Source organism: Scomber japonicus, chromosome 1 (assembly GCF_027409825.1).
Source record: "Scomber japonicus isolate fScoJap1 chromosome 1, fScoJap1.pri, whole genome shotgun sequence".
In the NCBI taxonomy this organism is placed as follows: Eukaryota; Metazoa; Chordata; class Actinopteri; order Scombriformes; family Scombridae; genus Scomber; species Scomber japonicus.
Window position 1 is genome coordinate 20,796,023 of NC_070578.1, and position 16,997 is coordinate 20,813,019.

At 37.6% G+C, this 16,997-nt stretch overlaps 2 protein-coding genes across 3 annotated transcripts; both read right to left on the reverse strand.

The window, feature by feature from the left end:
• Nucleotides 1-534: 534 nt before the first annotated feature.
• Nucleotides 535-10,851, reverse strand: rab27a (RAB27A, member RAS oncogene family). Of its 2 annotated transcripts, none has more exons than XM_053323740.1 (6): nt 10,647-10,851; nt 4,418-4,586; nt 3,530-3,615; nt 3,292-3,395; nt 2,894-3,011; nt 535-2,408 (listed from the first exon to the last, which is right to left on the reverse strand). In XM_053323740.1, the coding sequence occupies exons 2-6, from the start codon at nt 4,568-4,570 to the stop codon at nt 2,213-2,215; spliced, it is 657 nt and encodes a 218-aa protein (XP_053179715.1). In that variant the 5' UTR covers nt 4,571-4,586; nt 10,647-10,851; the 3' UTR covers nt 535-2,212. The 2 variants fall into 2 exon arrangements, with proteins under 2 accessions (XP_053179715.1, XP_053179708.1); XM_053323733.1 differs by having other exon boundaries at nt 2,888-3,011.
• A 3,919-nt stretch (nt 10,852-14,770) lies between these two features.
• Nucleotides 14,771-16,013, reverse strand: LOC128362890 (protein PIGBOS1). Its single transcript, XM_053323753.1, has 2 exons — nt 15,887-16,013; nt 14,771-15,100 (listed from the first exon to the last, which is right to left on the reverse strand). Exon 2 carries the CDS (start codon nt 15,053-15,055, stop codon nt 14,906-14,908), a length of 150 nt encoding a protein of 49 aa, XP_053179728.1. The 5' UTR covers nt 15,056-15,100; nt 15,887-16,013; the 3' UTR covers nt 14,771-14,905.
• Between the last annotated feature and the right edge of the window lie 984 nt (nt 16,014-16,997).

Genomic DNA, 16,997 nt, shown 5'->3' on the forward strand with positions numbered 1-16,997 from the left:
CTTCACCAGTCGAACAATTCCCGGTTTGGAGCTGTGTAGAGGAGGTGCTTCCCCCTGTAGGAAGTCAGGAGAGCTGCAGCAAACCCGTTTTCTTATATTCAGGGTAAAACTAGACTGTCAAGGATCAATGAAGTATCTATCTATCCATCTCTGTCTTAGCTATGGGTAAATGAGGATGAAGGGCCCTTTAGAGTGCCTCTATATTTGACCATATTGAATAAAGTGCCATCATGGGTGCCCTTTCAGTGGAAGAAAATGTGATAGTGCCCTGTAAAGTACCCCAACAACATGTTTTACAGTGCCCTATGAGTTGCCCTTGTAATGGAGTTGGAGGTTCCCTCTAATGAACAAAAAAAGTGGAAAAACTGTCACTTAGGGTTCCCCTATCATACTCTCAGTGAATATTGTAGAAGAAGCACAAATAGAAGAATAGTGGCTATAAATAGAACCAGATTGCCTATTGCATTTACACACAACACTAATGTAACGTTTCCTTAATAGATTATACAAAATTAGACAAAATGCTTCAAAGAATACATAAATAAAAATGTTTATTTTTGGACAAAATTTACATATTTTGCACATGAAAGTGTTTGGCACAATTGAAAGAAGATTTTCATTTAGTTTTACTAATATCAAATTCAGTTTTCGTGACATATAATCTGTTAATTTAAAGAGTGAGTATATATACTTTTTTTAATACAGAAAACAATGACAGTGTATTATAATGTGTATGTGTGTGATACTGTTAAACACAGTTGGGACAAATATTCTCACAGTGTCATTTCAGTGTTTTACTAAGTGTAAATACTCTCAATTTATGTAAAATATAAAATATCAGTGTACTTATAAACTGATTTGAAGTGGTAATTACTAGGATTTTAAATGCACATTGCAAAGGTAAACCAAACTCCATTTTGTTTCCTTCCTTATTAAAAGGAGTGGAAAAAAGGAAAAAACAATGCTTGCCTAATACAAAATCTACATTGCATTGTTCGCATATTGTCACATGAATACCTGAAACAAAACAATCCAACAATCTACTGAGGTTTAGAGATTTTTATAAATGGAGCGTCCTTTTGGCACCTAACAGCAAACTGTTCAACCGAGGCAATAAAACAATAGTCAAATTTATGGTATTTGTTGTGTGAAATACCACCTCTGCTCTTCCTGTCTCAGAATTAATGTTTTAGGAGAGTAAGAAACTATTTTCTCGAAAGGCAAAGCTTCATCTCTGCAGTTTAAGAATCAAAAAGTAAATTGTCCAGTTGCCATATTTTTATCTTTCAAACCTGAATCCTGAATGTCCAAAATCTTATACTCTAGTTTTAAAAGGTAAATCTGAATAACACAAACAGTCAAAGTAGGGACATTTTTCTTTCAAATATACATTTGCATAGATCTTTTATACAGCAAGATGAAAAATGTAAGTATTGGAAAAAACTGTCACTGTGCTTACTAATGAAATGTCGATGATTTGGTCAAACTATATTCCATGATTCACGTTCTGCAGGCGTACAAACATGAGTGTTGATTAAGAAAAGGAAACAAGTGTTAATTGTCCATCTAATCAATTCCGAATGGTCAATGAGAGCTTCATTTTTTTCTGGCTGTAGTACTGGTGCGACTGCAGCACTAAACCTGCACATTGAGCAGAGCACTGATAGTACAAACTCGAGCTGCTTATCTAAAGATATAAAAGTATATCCACAGTGAAATAAGGTGACTGTAGGTGTCACAGTAAACACTTGCCTGGCTGTAGGAAGAGAAATACATGTGACTCCTTTCTTGATTTAACTCCATGAGTGTGACTCCATGCAAACCCTTCAGCATGTAAAGAGTATCAACAGTATTATTTATAACACAGCTGGCATGGCAGCTCACTTTGCTGCAACACAGAGCTCAAAGTTTATACCTGAAAATTCGATCAACATATTCAACTGACAGAGCTGAATAGAAGTTGGACATTTAGGCATTGTAACAAATAAATATCCCACACTTTCAACCAATATGAATTAATTAAAGACCCATGATATGAAACCTAATGACTTCATTCTGTACTGACATACAATACAGTCTGTCTGATCGAATATCAGTAATGGGCACAAATTATTAAGTTTTTCCTAACACAGAATACAACATATAAACTTGGACGACCTATTTTTTACATCAGCATTATGCACATGGGCAACTAAAATGGCTCCTCGCCATCCTAACAGGCACATTTGCTCCTCTCCAAGCCCTCTGAGATGTCTGGGTTGGTGGGTCCATTGGCTCTGACGGTCCCGTCAGGGATCCAGGACTTGTCAACACATCGCTCCATCCTCTTCATGATGAGGTCCAGCAGGACATCCACAGCCTCATTGACGTTCTGTCCGTTTGCAGCGCTCGTTTCGAAATAAGGGATTCTGCATGGAGGGGAATAAAGTTAACACAGGCAATGACAGAGAACTGCTACCAATATTATGAAGAGAAAACAAAACAAAACTTAAATTATCAAAAGTTCCATGATGATCAAAGCACTAAAATATTATTAAACAGTACCAATTAAAAAAGTTTGGCCACTCCTTCACACTCATTTAAATGAGAAAATGTGTCCAAACTTTGACTGGTGCGCTATACTGAGGTTTAATGTCCTCTTGAAGACATTACAACATGTTACACAATATAAACACATTACATTATTTGTATTTTTAGTAAGGTGTGTCTATTAGGGCCAAAGCAGGATATTTTACACACATGTACAAATATTTGCTTTTCAAGGAGGACCAACTTCGTCTCACATTCATTCTCCTGCACAGACTTGGGCAAACAAAGCAGCCACTGCCTTCTTGACAAACGTTTCAGGGAGAGGTTCATGTACAGATAGTTTAAAACTGAAACATACCCGTACTTCTCTGCCAGCTCGCGGGCCTCTTCTTCACTCACTGCTCTCTGGTCTGTCAGGTCACATTTGTTGCCACACAGAACTATGTCTGGATTTTCGCAGTACGCATGAACCTGTAACTGGCCTGAAAGACATAGTAGCTCAGTTGTAGCAGTAGCTCAAGTCAGAATAAACCTTTATTGAAAAATATTTAAAGAGTAATTTGTGTCTGCCAAAAGTGTCAAGTCTACATGGGCCAAAGACTGAGAGCTTTTCTGCACATATATGTATTACTGCAGTCACCAAAAATTTTAACGAAGTCAAATGTATTCTGCATGTGTTTAAACAAATCCAGAGATGATTCCTGAATCATTAGTTCAACAATTTAAAACTGTACATTTCGTGTGATACATGAGAGAACCTACTCATCCAGTTTCGGACGTTGAGGAAACTTTGTTCATTTGTGAGGTCAAACAGGAGGAGGAAACCCATCGCATCCCTAAAGAACGCAGTCGTCAAACTCCGAAACCTGACATAATTCAGGGAAAAACAGAAAAACAAAAAACTTGAGTAGAAATGTAATTAATTGAAGATAAAAGCCCATTTGAAGACAATTTCAGATTGATGAGTCTGAGAAAGTGAGAGTAAGGATCCTTCATGTACCTCTCTTGTCCTGCAGTGTCCCACAGCTGCATGTGGATCTTCTGTCCTTTGCCTGATGTCCCATCTGGACCCATTGATTTGTAAACCTGAGAGAAACCGAGACAAGTGGTGTGTTAGAGAAACTACTTCAACAGTCTCTGCACTACTTTAAATACTACATTTAGTTACAAATTTAACAGCCCAGTTTGTCTCCAATAAAAAATGAATGAATTGAAAATAATATAATTTAGGCTTAGTTTCCAAAACATTTTAAATACAGACATTAAAATGGTTTCACTGATTTTAATTAATTAAAACAGATAAGCAGCATGAATCTGGTGTGTCACTATGAGCTGCTCTGGACAGCAGCTGCTTGATGAAATCGAGACTTGCTGCAGCTCTAATCTTTCATCCGAAGTGATAGAAACATGCCAAACATAAAACAGATAATGATGGGCGATGATGGATGTGTAGTCACTTCCTATAACTGATTAAATGTCCAGTGTTGCTGTGATAAAACCTGTTGGTGGAGTCAGGCTGTATTGTTGGAGCTGGAGGTCAGCAGCATTAAAGAGTGAATAAACTGAGCAAATATGAACACTGCTCAGCTGTTTGCTCTCATGGTATGAAATGTTTATTCTTAAGGAGGGTGCTGCCTGCCATTCACCAACATATTACTCATTACTCAGGTTTCTCTAGCAACACTCATCAGTAGTCTTTTGTTACAGGAGTCTTACTTAATGGTCTAGGAATGCATTTAAGACCCTAATTACACATAAATACTTGTAGTGCACGTGGAAACAGGGAAATGTTCCATCAGAAGTTTGTAGAGATTGTAATAATTACAATGTTTAAGGCTACATCTAAGTTTACTGTTTTACTAAAACATTTTAATAGATGACAACTTACAACTCGTTTTTCTCTGAAGTCAATTCCGACTGTAGTGATGAACTTGGAGTTAAACTTCCCATCTGTGTACTGATAGAGAAAGCTCGTTTTTCCCACGCCGGAGTCACCGAGGGCTAGGAATTTGATGAGGTAATCATAGTCCCCATCAGACATAGTGAGTGCTTAATTTCTGAAACACACAAAGTGAACTCAGTCAACAAACATTTCTTATTGGCATTTTTGTCCCGGAAAGACACAGTGAAGGCAGTGAAACTGTAGAGCAATGACAGAGGACTGTGTTGACGAGTACACAAATAACTGCAAGTGAACCCACAAACTTACACATCAGTCTACCTCTGCCCTTTAATCCAATAAAACATCAGGAAACCCTGATAATGCTCTCATTGGGCATTAAAGACTATTTTCAGGTGGTCCCACAAACATCCCACTACTTTAAATTTCTCACTAATGCATCAAATCTGGTTTAATCTACAGCTGAAAACAAAACCAACAAATTGACTATTTATTCCTGTTTGAGTAACGTTTGTTATACACTGCAGTGCTCAGCTGACTTATCTGTGGTGATGAAGGCTGTGTGTTTTACGTTTTATCTGTTTTTGGTAGTATTGGGAAGTTGCTCGACATCTTCCTAATACATAACATATGTTATAAATCCATAATCATTTTTTCGTCCTGTTTTCCCACACTGTATTTCTGTAATTTTCTCTGTCTATTCAGCACTGCAGCCATGCAGTGCTCTTCTTCCATTTATTCCCTCTAAGGATGAAATACGTTGTGTTTCTGTACAGAGGTAAGTTTGTGATCTGTCTCTCAAGTTCGGTAGTCATGTTGCCAGTTTGAAGCATTTCACTGTGATCTACAGTTTTGAATAAACAGTTTAGCACTAAGTTCCTCTGCAGGGTGAACAAGGTAAAGGAGTGATTCTCTAAATCCACCTCACAGGGTATCCACTATCCTTGAAATTCAGTCTGTTGTCTTGTCTACAGTCTTTCCAGTCCAACTGGTTGATCTAACAGTATAAAATTAGCATGTAATTACAGTAATCACTGTCATCTTCCATCCATCTTCACTCTGAACACACAGTGAAGATGCAGTCATTTAAACACACGCTAAAGCACGTCTGTTTTCTGAGCTGGTGAACCTTCACCTCCAGATGCCAGTTTGGAGGATGTGTGATGACACCTTGTTACATAAAACACACATAGAAAAGATAAAGCTCTGAAAGGTGTTGACGAGGCAATCTGCACGTCAGTGTCTCAGTTTTAATTTTGGAAATGAGCTCGTTGAACAGAGAATATGTACACGGCACTGTCTTCCCACAACGAGTGTAACACACAGCAGGACAGTAGTCTATATACAAGACAAGCAGCTCACCACAGAAAGCACAGAACTAACATTACACAAATAAAATTAGGTCATAACAGCCTTTTCACCGGTACCTTTCCTGCAGTGTGCTGCTTTGTTTAAACTCCAAAATGTTGTGTGGAAATCCATTTTTAATTATCTATAATCTATGATTACCTGTGAAACGTGTTGGTGACAGCATGTGGGCTTAGCGATCCAGCTACTCATTATTAATACATATTTATTATTATACACTCTATAGATACTTGACAATCTCCTGACATCCACTTCCTACATTTCCACATAAATCTAGAAAAGAAACGGACCCTGTAGTAGTTCAACTTACAGTCAGTGCTGCTGTGAGAAACACAAAGTGTCCTTTACACTTTTCCAATATTGTGCAAAACCTCCGATGGCAGATACGCCCAGTTGCCGGCTCTGCAGGCTAATGTGTGTAACGTAAGAGCTGTTTCATCTTGCTGACACAGTGACAGGAAGCATTTTAAATTCCTCCGTCCCTCTCCAGCAACAGACGCAGCAACACACTTTTAAACACACTTTTTTTTTGTCCACTCACCATCACCGGGGCCTGTGGAGAGAAAGCAGTAACACTTTCTCTCCACAGGTAATGTTCACTCACTGATTGTTGTTCTACACATTGGAGTTAAAGTTTTCTTACAGCTACATAAAAAAAAAGAGGAGCTTTATCTACTGGATGAACATTTTCACTCTTCATGCTGGACTAATTCTGGACAAAACAGTCAGAAGAAGAAAGCGCAGATGCATCATATGACCATAGCATAGAGAAATATTCAGTCCACATTCTTCCACTGTGACCCCCACTGAACCTTTCATCTGGATCATAAGCAGCTTAAGGTCTTGTGCAAAATCAAGATCCATGATAAACACACTGCCATAGAAACAGCTGCTGTAAGCGCCGATGCAGCCATAAACAGTGAGTGAAGGGTACTGAACCTCTGGATCTATACTGTAAGTCCACATTCCTGCTTGTGGGTTTGTTTAGACTGAGTTACATGTGTTGAAGGTTTAAAAGCTGCGGTTCTTTTAATCAGAGCTGCACCATGTTGTAAGGAGCTCAGGCTGGCTCACTGATTATGAGCTATTGACCAATTCTTGAAACAAACCCTCATGATGATGAAATTAAGCTTTGTGTTTAACATCGTTCAGCTTTTATACCCTTTGACTTCTAATCTTTCACTGATTGTTTGATTTGTCTTCAAATGTGTTTTTAAAAATCACATTATCATCATCCTCTGCAAGGCAAAGACATACCACTCTAATTAAAATTGCTACCCCCCTATGCTCACTATGAGCATTTTATTACGAAACAACTTGCACGTCTATGTTTTTACATGTGAACAAAATAGCTAATTAGCTTAAAACTCACAACTTCCTGGCACACTTCTTCTTTCATTGCACCACTTTCCTCTTAACATCCATTCAAAAAGCCCCACTGATCCCCTGTCACACATTCAGTTTATTATATGTGTGTTAACCTCACTAAAACAAACACAGTAATAAAACAGGCTTGAATTTTGACTTCATAAAAGGTTATAATGTTCAGTCATTTTCTTTTCCTCTGTGAAATCATATTGTGTTATATTAATTGGTGTTTATTCAGACCTTGAAAATTACTATCAAATTAACTTTAAAAACTTTGACTTGTCACAGCAGGAAAAACACAGGTTTAATCAAGAACATTAATGATGAATAATTACTGAAACTGAGACATCATTAATGCTAGTGTCTCATGTGAAAAAGCTCAATTTGTACATTTAAATATACTTCAATATGAGACAAATCTATCTGTTCATATTATTTTATTTCTACGTCATTTACTGACATTTTGTTTTAAACCCTTACGTGAAAACTTGACTCAGAGTTCTGCTGTAGTGAAAACAGGTCACTAAAAGTGACACAGTCAGACAAAACCACACTGCTGGAGATGAAGACTGTGTCAGCAAATTTCTGCAGACCCTTATCAAGATAATCACACTCCTTATCAACATAAATCAAAAACAAGAAACATCACCTCGTGTTCAGAAGTGAGTTATAATTAAAGAAAATAAATGTCCACCATGCCTAATACGCCCGTAGTATATAATACTGTGCTAAAAACTAAACTTTGAACACTATTTAACATAGATTGTATTAGATTTCCAGTCCTATCATGGTGGTGAAAAGGAAGTGAGCTCTGATGGCAGAGTGAGATCTTCCGTTGTGTTGGGCAAGAAAAAGAGTGCAGAAAACAATCAGACAGAACAAACATGACTTATTGTGTTTACAGCCTGACATGAACAACAATGTCCTTACCTATGTCCTCAACAGGATGTAGACGTCTTCAAATGAGATATGAGGAAGCTGATTTTACTGTTTGGTGAAGTCAAACAGCTGGAGAACAGCTGGAATAAAAACATTGATACTTCTCTCTTCTGGACATCAATCTTCCCCACATCAAAATCTTCCCGATTACCTTCGTTCATCAACTTTCCTCAATTAACTTTTGCCTTAAAATCATGCAAGGTAACCCAATTTGGGTTAAGAGGAAACAACATTGGACGGCTCATGTTTCCCACAACCTTTTAGCAGACTACAAATGAGGCTCTGTCGTACCACAAGATTAGGACCTCACATAATACAGTAGTTCCGTTCAGCGCAGCGGGCCTCACAAGCAGCTTTAAAAAAGCAGTTTAAAACTAAGTGTGATGCTTTATCTTAACCAAATTTACTGATTTCATTATCCACAACAAGAGCTGTTTTGTCTAGAGCAGAACTGACAGCTGAATAATCCCAACACATGTCACGACAGGATGATGGAGGTACACAGACACTTAGAGAGTGTCAGATTTAAAAAAATAATTACAAATATCTGTCCAATATTTTTACTGTCGATATTTGTTCAGCTAACATTATTTTTCCTTTTTAATACGAGTATGTCACTTCCTGCAAGAGTCACATACCAGTCCTCTATTTTTCTCCCATTTTAAAGTCTTTAAACCTCACTGAGGTAACATGAGGTCCAGTCAAACACCATCACTGTTTTAATGTTTTAATTAATCAGACTGTCTCAACATTTTATGAAATTAAGTTGTTTCAACCTGAGGGCAGACTCATCATGTTCAGCCTGTTTGAAACATGTAACACACACAGTGCTAGCGAAAGATTCATGGTGTTACAGACCTCACATACTGATATACTGTATAAGACAACAATATACATCATGGAGGCAGAGGTGCTGAAAAGTGAGTTAACAGTCTCATTATCTGCTGCAACCAATCTGTGCATCCACTATAGAGTTGAATCAATTAGTCATTAATTGATTAGTTTGATTAAATGTCATTTTTCGTGGGACTCTGGCAAACTGTGATGTGCATTTTTCAAACTTCCCAGCATTTTATAGACAAAATTACACATTTTGAATCGTAAAGGCGATCTGCAAATCAGGAGTGACCTATGATCTGTCACAGTTGCTCTTCAAAACTAATTTCCTATCTCAGGACATGACTGTCTGAAAACCTTATCCTTTGTTGCACCTGCATACATAAATTCATGTTTGAAACAGCTAGAACGGGAGTGAGATGGATGTTAGTGTCCGTTTACAGATGGACTGATTGGACTACTTTTATTTATTTTGACAAACCCTAGGTTTGTTTAACATGCTATTTACATGGTTTTTAACACATTTATATGGTTGTATGAGAATTTTCATTTGGGATTTAATTGTATTTGTTTAATTTGGATTGTTTTATTGTCTTTTGTTGTCTGTGTGTAACTTATTGTAATTGCTGCCTACCATGACCAGTACTGTTTAAAAAAAAAAAAAGATTTTGATTCCCACTGAAGCTTTTCTGTTTCAATAAAGTATGAACACACTTTCGCTGCACACAGTTGTCTGTAGGCCTTTTCTCCTGCAGTGTGAGCCAGGCATGTACAGCAATACCACCCATGCAGACCAGCAAACAAAAAGCAGCTTTAATCATTTGTCAGGGAGAAGTGGAAGACCCACCCTGGGCAGCTATCCAACACAGAGGCTGCCAGCTCCTTGGGAAAATCCGGATGTGTACATACCATAAAGTAAAGCTGAACCACCTCGAAATGAAAAAGGGTGCAGCGCAAGTGTGTGACAATGAAATGTAAAAGGCTAGACATGAGCACAGTGCATCTTTAAAACTCCTGGCTGCCAGAGCTGCTAAACTATCCACCCATTAAAATAGTTTGTGAGGATTTATCTACCGTCATGCCCTGCAGCAGCAGCAGCAGCAGGCAGTGTGAGGCACAACTCAAACACACAAGAAACAACAATAAGATCACCAACAACACCCAAATCGATTAACTGAGACAAACACAAAACTAATGACCATCAGCTGGTCCTCGTGTGGCTGTCCTTGGTGGTCAGGTGACCTCTTCAGGACAAGAAATAATCACTTTTTTACTTGTTAATGTAGATCCAACAGCCCACATTACAACATGATGTCAACTTCCCAGCTTCCTCTGTCAGTCACATTGCGTAAGTTAGTTACATCTGTGTCCAAACATGCCAGGAAAGTTGTTGATAACACGTCAAGCGCTGGTGGTGAAAACTGCCTGTTGCTCGTTTTAAATCGTGGTTGAGCAAGTGGGAGAAAAGCTAGCAGAGCTTACAAGAGAAATAAGGCAGGTGTAAAAAAAATAAAAATGTTCCCCAGCGTTTCTGCTCAGTGGTTTATAAGTGAGGGTTGGACAGTTTAATTAGAGGCTGTTTATATGTTAGTATAGCTAAATGAAGGAGCGACTTAAGACGAGAGAAAACTTTTAAAAACTTCTCCTATCAGATGCTAGAGTCTGGTTTTCTCGGCTGACATTTCCTGAAAGCAGAGTTACTCACCGGCCCCGGGGCGTTGCTGCTTCGTCCTTTACAAGAAAACTCTCCGACGCTTAGCTGGAAGTTACTGCTGAACACTTGTACTAAAAGTAACGAATAAATGAGGACTTTACTCAGTCCGTTGCCTCTGGGCCATCAGTTGACATGAGAGCAGCTTCATTAACACTGGGCTACACCTTTACTTTAAGTGCGTGTTGTGTCGTTGAGAAACAGCTCCTCCCCACGGAGCTAGCTGCCGTTTCATCACTCAGCTGCTAGTTAGCTAACTGACACATCAGTGACCGTTACGTTACTAAACCCCCGCAGGCAGCCGTAGAGTGACGCAGCGTTAAGAACAATATGGTACCTGAGCTATGTGGTGCCACTTTATACTTCTACTCCCAACCATAGACTGTATACATTTTTTTTTTTTTAAATAAGGCAAATGTTGTACTCCACTGACAGCTTTAACTTTACTAATGAAGATTTCAGGCTACATATAAAACAATGAGTTAGCTTTATAAATCACATTACCAAACAGTGGGGTTTAAATCATAAAACTGTTCTATTTATCTCGTTTTTATATCAGTTAACTTCAAATGTCACTAACCTCTATGAGGGATGCTGTAGCCTACAAATAAAGTTTAATTAATGTATTATTTATTTATTAACCTTTACTTTACTTCGAAATACCATTGCGGAGGAATCCTCGTTTTATGTCAAGAAACAACAGCAACACAACACATAAAGCGCAAAACAATGTTAGGGAAAAGAAAAGAAAAGAAATATTAGGGGAAATAAAATAAAACAATGGATAAATAGGCTACAAAAGTAAACATAAAATATGGTGAAGTTACAAACATTTGCAACCAATTAAAATAAGGTCTGAGATAAGGTCTTTGAACAGCTGTAGTGGTGGTAAAAAATCTATTTTTTAAATCTAGGCCTTTTGCAGATTATTCCAAGTGTAAGGTTGATTGACTGACTGATTGATTGATTGATTGACTTTTACTTGGATTTAAGTGCCATTAAAGTGTGGTACTGCTACTTCTGCCACCACTGCTTCAAACTCACACAAATTCCCTAAATTTAAATCAGCTAATTTAACCCTAAATGCCACTGGAGATTTACAATGGACAGAAAGTGGCCTATGTCATAAAATATAATGTAATATGTACAATACCGGTCAAAAGTTTTAGAACACCCCAATTTTCCATTTTTTTAAATTGAAAATCAAACAGTTCAAATCCAATGAATAGCTGAAATAGTACAAAGGTAAGCAGTGAACTGCCAGAGGTTAAAAAAAGGTAAGGTTACCCAAAACTAAAAAATAATGTACATTTCAGAATTACACAAAATGGGCTTTTTCAGGGAACAAGAAATGGGTTAACAACTTAAAGCTGTTCTGCAGCAATGGAGGTTGATCAAGCCTTGAAAGTTGGTGCTACCCATTTCTACAGGTGTCCCAGCTCTTCTTGATTACTTACAACCCCCTCTGTCTGCATAAAAGTAGTGTTGGAACACACTGTGGTACCATACCCTTGCAAGCATTATTTTTGAACAGTATTGTACTGCAGAAAGTAGTGTGTTGATATAAAAATGGCAAGAAAAAGGCAATTAACAATGGAAGAGAGACAGACCATCATAACACACATTGCAAAGAAAGTCAAGGTGTCAGTGAGTACAGTTTCCTTCACCATCAAAAAGCATTCAGAAACTGAGGGAAACTCTGACAGGAAGAGGTCTGGCAGACCCAAAGTCACAACTAAATCAGAAGACAAGTTTCTGAGAGTCAACAGCCTGTGTGATAGGTGGTTCACAGGACAACAGCTTCAAGCACAGCTTCATAGTGGTCGTAGTAAACAAGTCTCAGTTTCAACTGTGAAGAGAAGACTTCAAGCTGCAGGTTTGACAGGTTGATTGTAGCAAGAAAGCCATTGCTAAGAAGTCAGAATAAGAAAAAGAGGCTTGCCTGGGCCAATGGACTACTGAAGACTGGAAGAAGGTGTTATGGACTGATGAATCAAAATTTGAAATCTTCGGTTCATCATGCAGGATTTTTGTACGCCATCGAATAGGCGAAAGGATGGTTCCTCAGTGTGTGACATCAACTGTCAAACATGGAGGAGGAAGCGTGATGGTCTGGGGCTGTTTTGCTGGATCCGGGGTCGGTGACTTGTACAGAGTGAGAGGCAACCACAGCATTCTGCAGCGCCATGCAGTACCCTCTGGTATGCACCTAGTTGGTCAGGGATTCATCCTACAGCAAGAAAATGACCCAAAACATAAGTCCAAGCTATGCCAGAACTACCTCAGCAAAAAAGACCAAGATGGTAAGCTTGAAAACATGGAGTGGCCAGCACAGTCTCCAGACCAACCCCATCGAGCTGGTTTGGGATGAACTGAAAAGAAGAGTGAAAGCAAAGCAACCTACAAGTGCCATTATGGGAACTTCTGCAACAGAGTTGGGAAGAATTTATTTGATTTCCATTGTAGAAAGAATGCCACGAGTGTGTTCAGCTGTTATATCTGCCAAAGGTGGCTACTTTGATGATTCAAAAGTTTAGAATACATTTTGGTTTATAAATTGATTCCATGATTTCTTTTTTTAACCCCAATTGTTTATTTGTTCTATGGTTTCATTTCAGAGTACAATGAGACATTAAACTGCATAATTTCCAATAAAAAACTGGAAAGATTGGGGTGTTCTAAAACTTTTGACCGATAGTGTAAGTTACACATTTTGTTTATCACAATAACCACCAGTGTTGGAAAAAATACTCAGATCCCTGTTACTTCAGTAAAAGTTCCAATACAGCAATGTAAGCAATGAGTTGGCTAGTTTAATCCAGTGGTTCCCAACCTAGGGTTTGAGCCCCTCCAAATGGTCACCAGATAAATCTGAGGGGTCGTGAGATGGTTAATTAAAAAAGTTCTGATACACAAATCTGTTTTGAGGTTTTGCACTTTTTCTCTAATCTTTGAAATACTGGATCATTTGAACAATTTTTGAAATTAAACCATGTGAGAAGTTTACTGGGAAACAATCTATATCTGGTTGAGCTGTTGACAACTCAGACATCTGAAATGTGACCCCGACTACACACTGCTTTTTGTAAAACATCAAAAGCCAAAAATGTTGGAAACCACTGGTTTCATTTTTAACAATGTGTTATAGATATTGTTGTTGGACAAGAGTTAGAGTTAGGGGGGATTTATAAGTAACATCTGACAATTGGTTGGATATTTTATAGACTGATGTTTGTATTTTTAAGGTCAATAATATTTTCATTTGACTACATTTAGATCTACAAATAAATAATTATTTCAAGTAAATTAAAAAACACACACACACAAAAACTAATAAAATCTCTTTTAGGGAGGGCCAATATCCTACTACATTAATATCAGAGCTACTTATTCGGGAGGCTTCAGGTTAATATTTTACATAAGAGCCATGTGTCAAGCCCTTAAAATAGTTTGTTTTAGATCAATCATTTGTAGTATTAAACCAATAATGTTAAATTTGAATCACAGAACTTGTAAATTATTATTTTTAAACTTAAGTAAATATTTTGAATATCTTTTCCATCTCTGTTAGGTGTAATAGAAAGCTAATATTCTACAGCTTCACACAGCTCAGAGATATTACTGTCTGATCTCATGTTGTAGTTCATAATGTGAGCTATTTTCAGGCTCATGTGAACCACAAACCTTATTTTCGGCATGAATGTTGATCCCTGTGGGAAAAAAGGATTTGGAATCTGGCAAGGAAACCCATGGCTAAAATGTTTCCAGGTTTTGGCACTGGTACAAACATGGTGGTTTAAAATGAACTTCACAACCACTAGCGACCACTAGCAGTACTTTTAGTTATGTTTGCCAACAGACTCAAAGTAATCCTCATCATTCTTTTTTGGTTCACAAAAGCAATATGCGCCAAGTTATATTTATTTATTTAACAATTAATTAGTTTTATCTTTCCAATTAGGATTATGGTGAGGTGGACATTAAACAAATCCTTTGGAAAGCAGTGTGACACCTGATACTTTGACAAATCATTCAGAAACAGATAAAACAGAATAAGTCAGGTAAATTATTAAATATTTTATTCTGTACATTTCACAATCATACAAAACCCTAAAGAAACTTGAATGTATCCATCATGCTGGTCTTGTTTTATTTGGCTTCCCACTCTGACAGTCCATCAGCCTCTGATGTGGTTCTTCTGGCTTATGCCTGTAAAAGTATTTTTTCAAAGTGATGAATTATTTCCATCAGTTTCATTCAGGTTTTTTTGCCACATCCTGGTTTTGCTGTTCTGAGGTCTTAAGCTTTGGGTCAAAATAGGGTTTGTAGATATAAATGCCACCGCCAACTCCAAGCACCGTGGCAAAGGCAATCTGTGAGAAGGGTATTCTTGTTCGAAACATGTCGTCTTTCAATATGGACTTCCAAAGTTGAGACAAGAGATGATCCTGAAAGAACAGATAACATAATGTTATCCAAAACACTTAATCTAGACACTGTGAATTATAATCTTAGTGTCTCTATGTTTAATCTTCTATACTTTGTTGAATGTTAGATGTTCTTGCAAAATTTTAAGCATAACTTGCTGCATGGATGTTGTTAGCATATCTACAGACAGTGCAAGCAAACTGTTGGCAGCGCTGGACCAGTACGACTGTTTTAATAACATATACAGAGTCAACACCTGTGTGCATACATCTATGCACATACAGTATAGCATCTGCTTCTTGTAGATATATCAATGCAGCACTGTCACCCTCACATGATTATCCACCGTGATGTACCACTATGTTTGAATTGTGATCCCTGAGCAGCTCTTTAGAAAGGTTATTCATATTTTCCCATTAAACACAGTTCACAACTCAGCCATGTAATCATAGGAGGATTGCAGCTCAGGCTGGAGACTGAAGACACTTGACTTGCTCACTTGACTTAAATTGTTTTGTTGTTTGTTTTTTAAATTGATCTTTCATTTAACTTATTCCTGGTGTCCTGACTTTGCCACTTGCATGAAAACTTGAGCTGCAGTCTCGTAACCTCGAGTGGGTAATACCTTGCGTGGGTAATGTTACTCTTAAATGAGAGTGTTTAGTCTTTTCTCTAGCCTTAAAACATAGTTTTGTAATAACACATATACTGTTCACAACATAAACCAGTTTCATGTCTAACTGGAGCAGGACTCTGGGTCTGCCAGCTACATAACAATTTATCTAAATACAAACAGGATATTTTACCTGGTTTACAAGCGACTCTTGGTAACTTCAGTGTGCTGCTAGTAAGAACCCGGTTAAAACGAGGTGTTTATAGTCACCCCACACACAAACACTCAGGACAGAGAGGTAGAAACACATCTGCTGGGACTCCAAGGAGACGGCCATGTCATTTGGGGAACTCTCGCGAGATATACAGTCGTTGTTTCATAAATATAATAGTTTTGGGTTAACTTTGATGATGATGACTCTCGCGAGAACTTTCGCGGTTGTTTTTTTCATAAACTTTATTACCAACACATCTTACAACACACAACTACGGGGAGTAGTCTATTAGAAATAAAATAAAAATAATAACAAAAACATAAGCAAGGATAAAGTTGTAAAATGTAAAAAGATAAAATATAAAGCAGAAATTAAGTGAGAAATGAGAAGTCAAATCCGCAATGTTTCTCAAGAGACCTGCTAGACTACAGTGTGAGGTATTTCTATTATTGTGTATGTCTCTTTGCAAATATTTCATAAATACTTAGTGCACTGTACTTTAATTAAAAAAGAGACTTGAGTTTATAGTCATAAGACTGATTTTGACACAATTTGTCAAGTCTATCTTAAAACAACAGTCAGGAGCCCAATTGAACATTTAAACATGTTTTGCTTGCTGTAATCATTTCTCAAGTTAATACTGACCATTAGAAGATCTCTTCATAATGCAATGTAAGTGGGGGGCAACATCCACAGTAATGTGCAAAAATGAATATAAAAGTTTATCCGTAGCTAATATGAAGTTTCAACTGTCCAAATTAGTCCAATCAAGTAGATATCTGTCAGCGTTACAGTCTTTTCAGTTCTTCTTTCTGGCACCATACTTCCACCACAGCTCAACAGGGAAACACTCTCTGAGGAAACACAAAGAGGGAATTCGATGCTAAAAAGACTGTAAATGTGGCAGATATCCACACAATAAGACATCATATTACATGATTTACACGTTTCCTGTGTTTTCTTAGTGTACAGAAAGTACCACAAACTTATAGTCTAATGCAGGTACAATGATGCACTCTGATTCATAAATCACACAACATCAACAGGTGACTGAAAAACCACAGAGAACTTGGCCTTAGCATCTGTACCA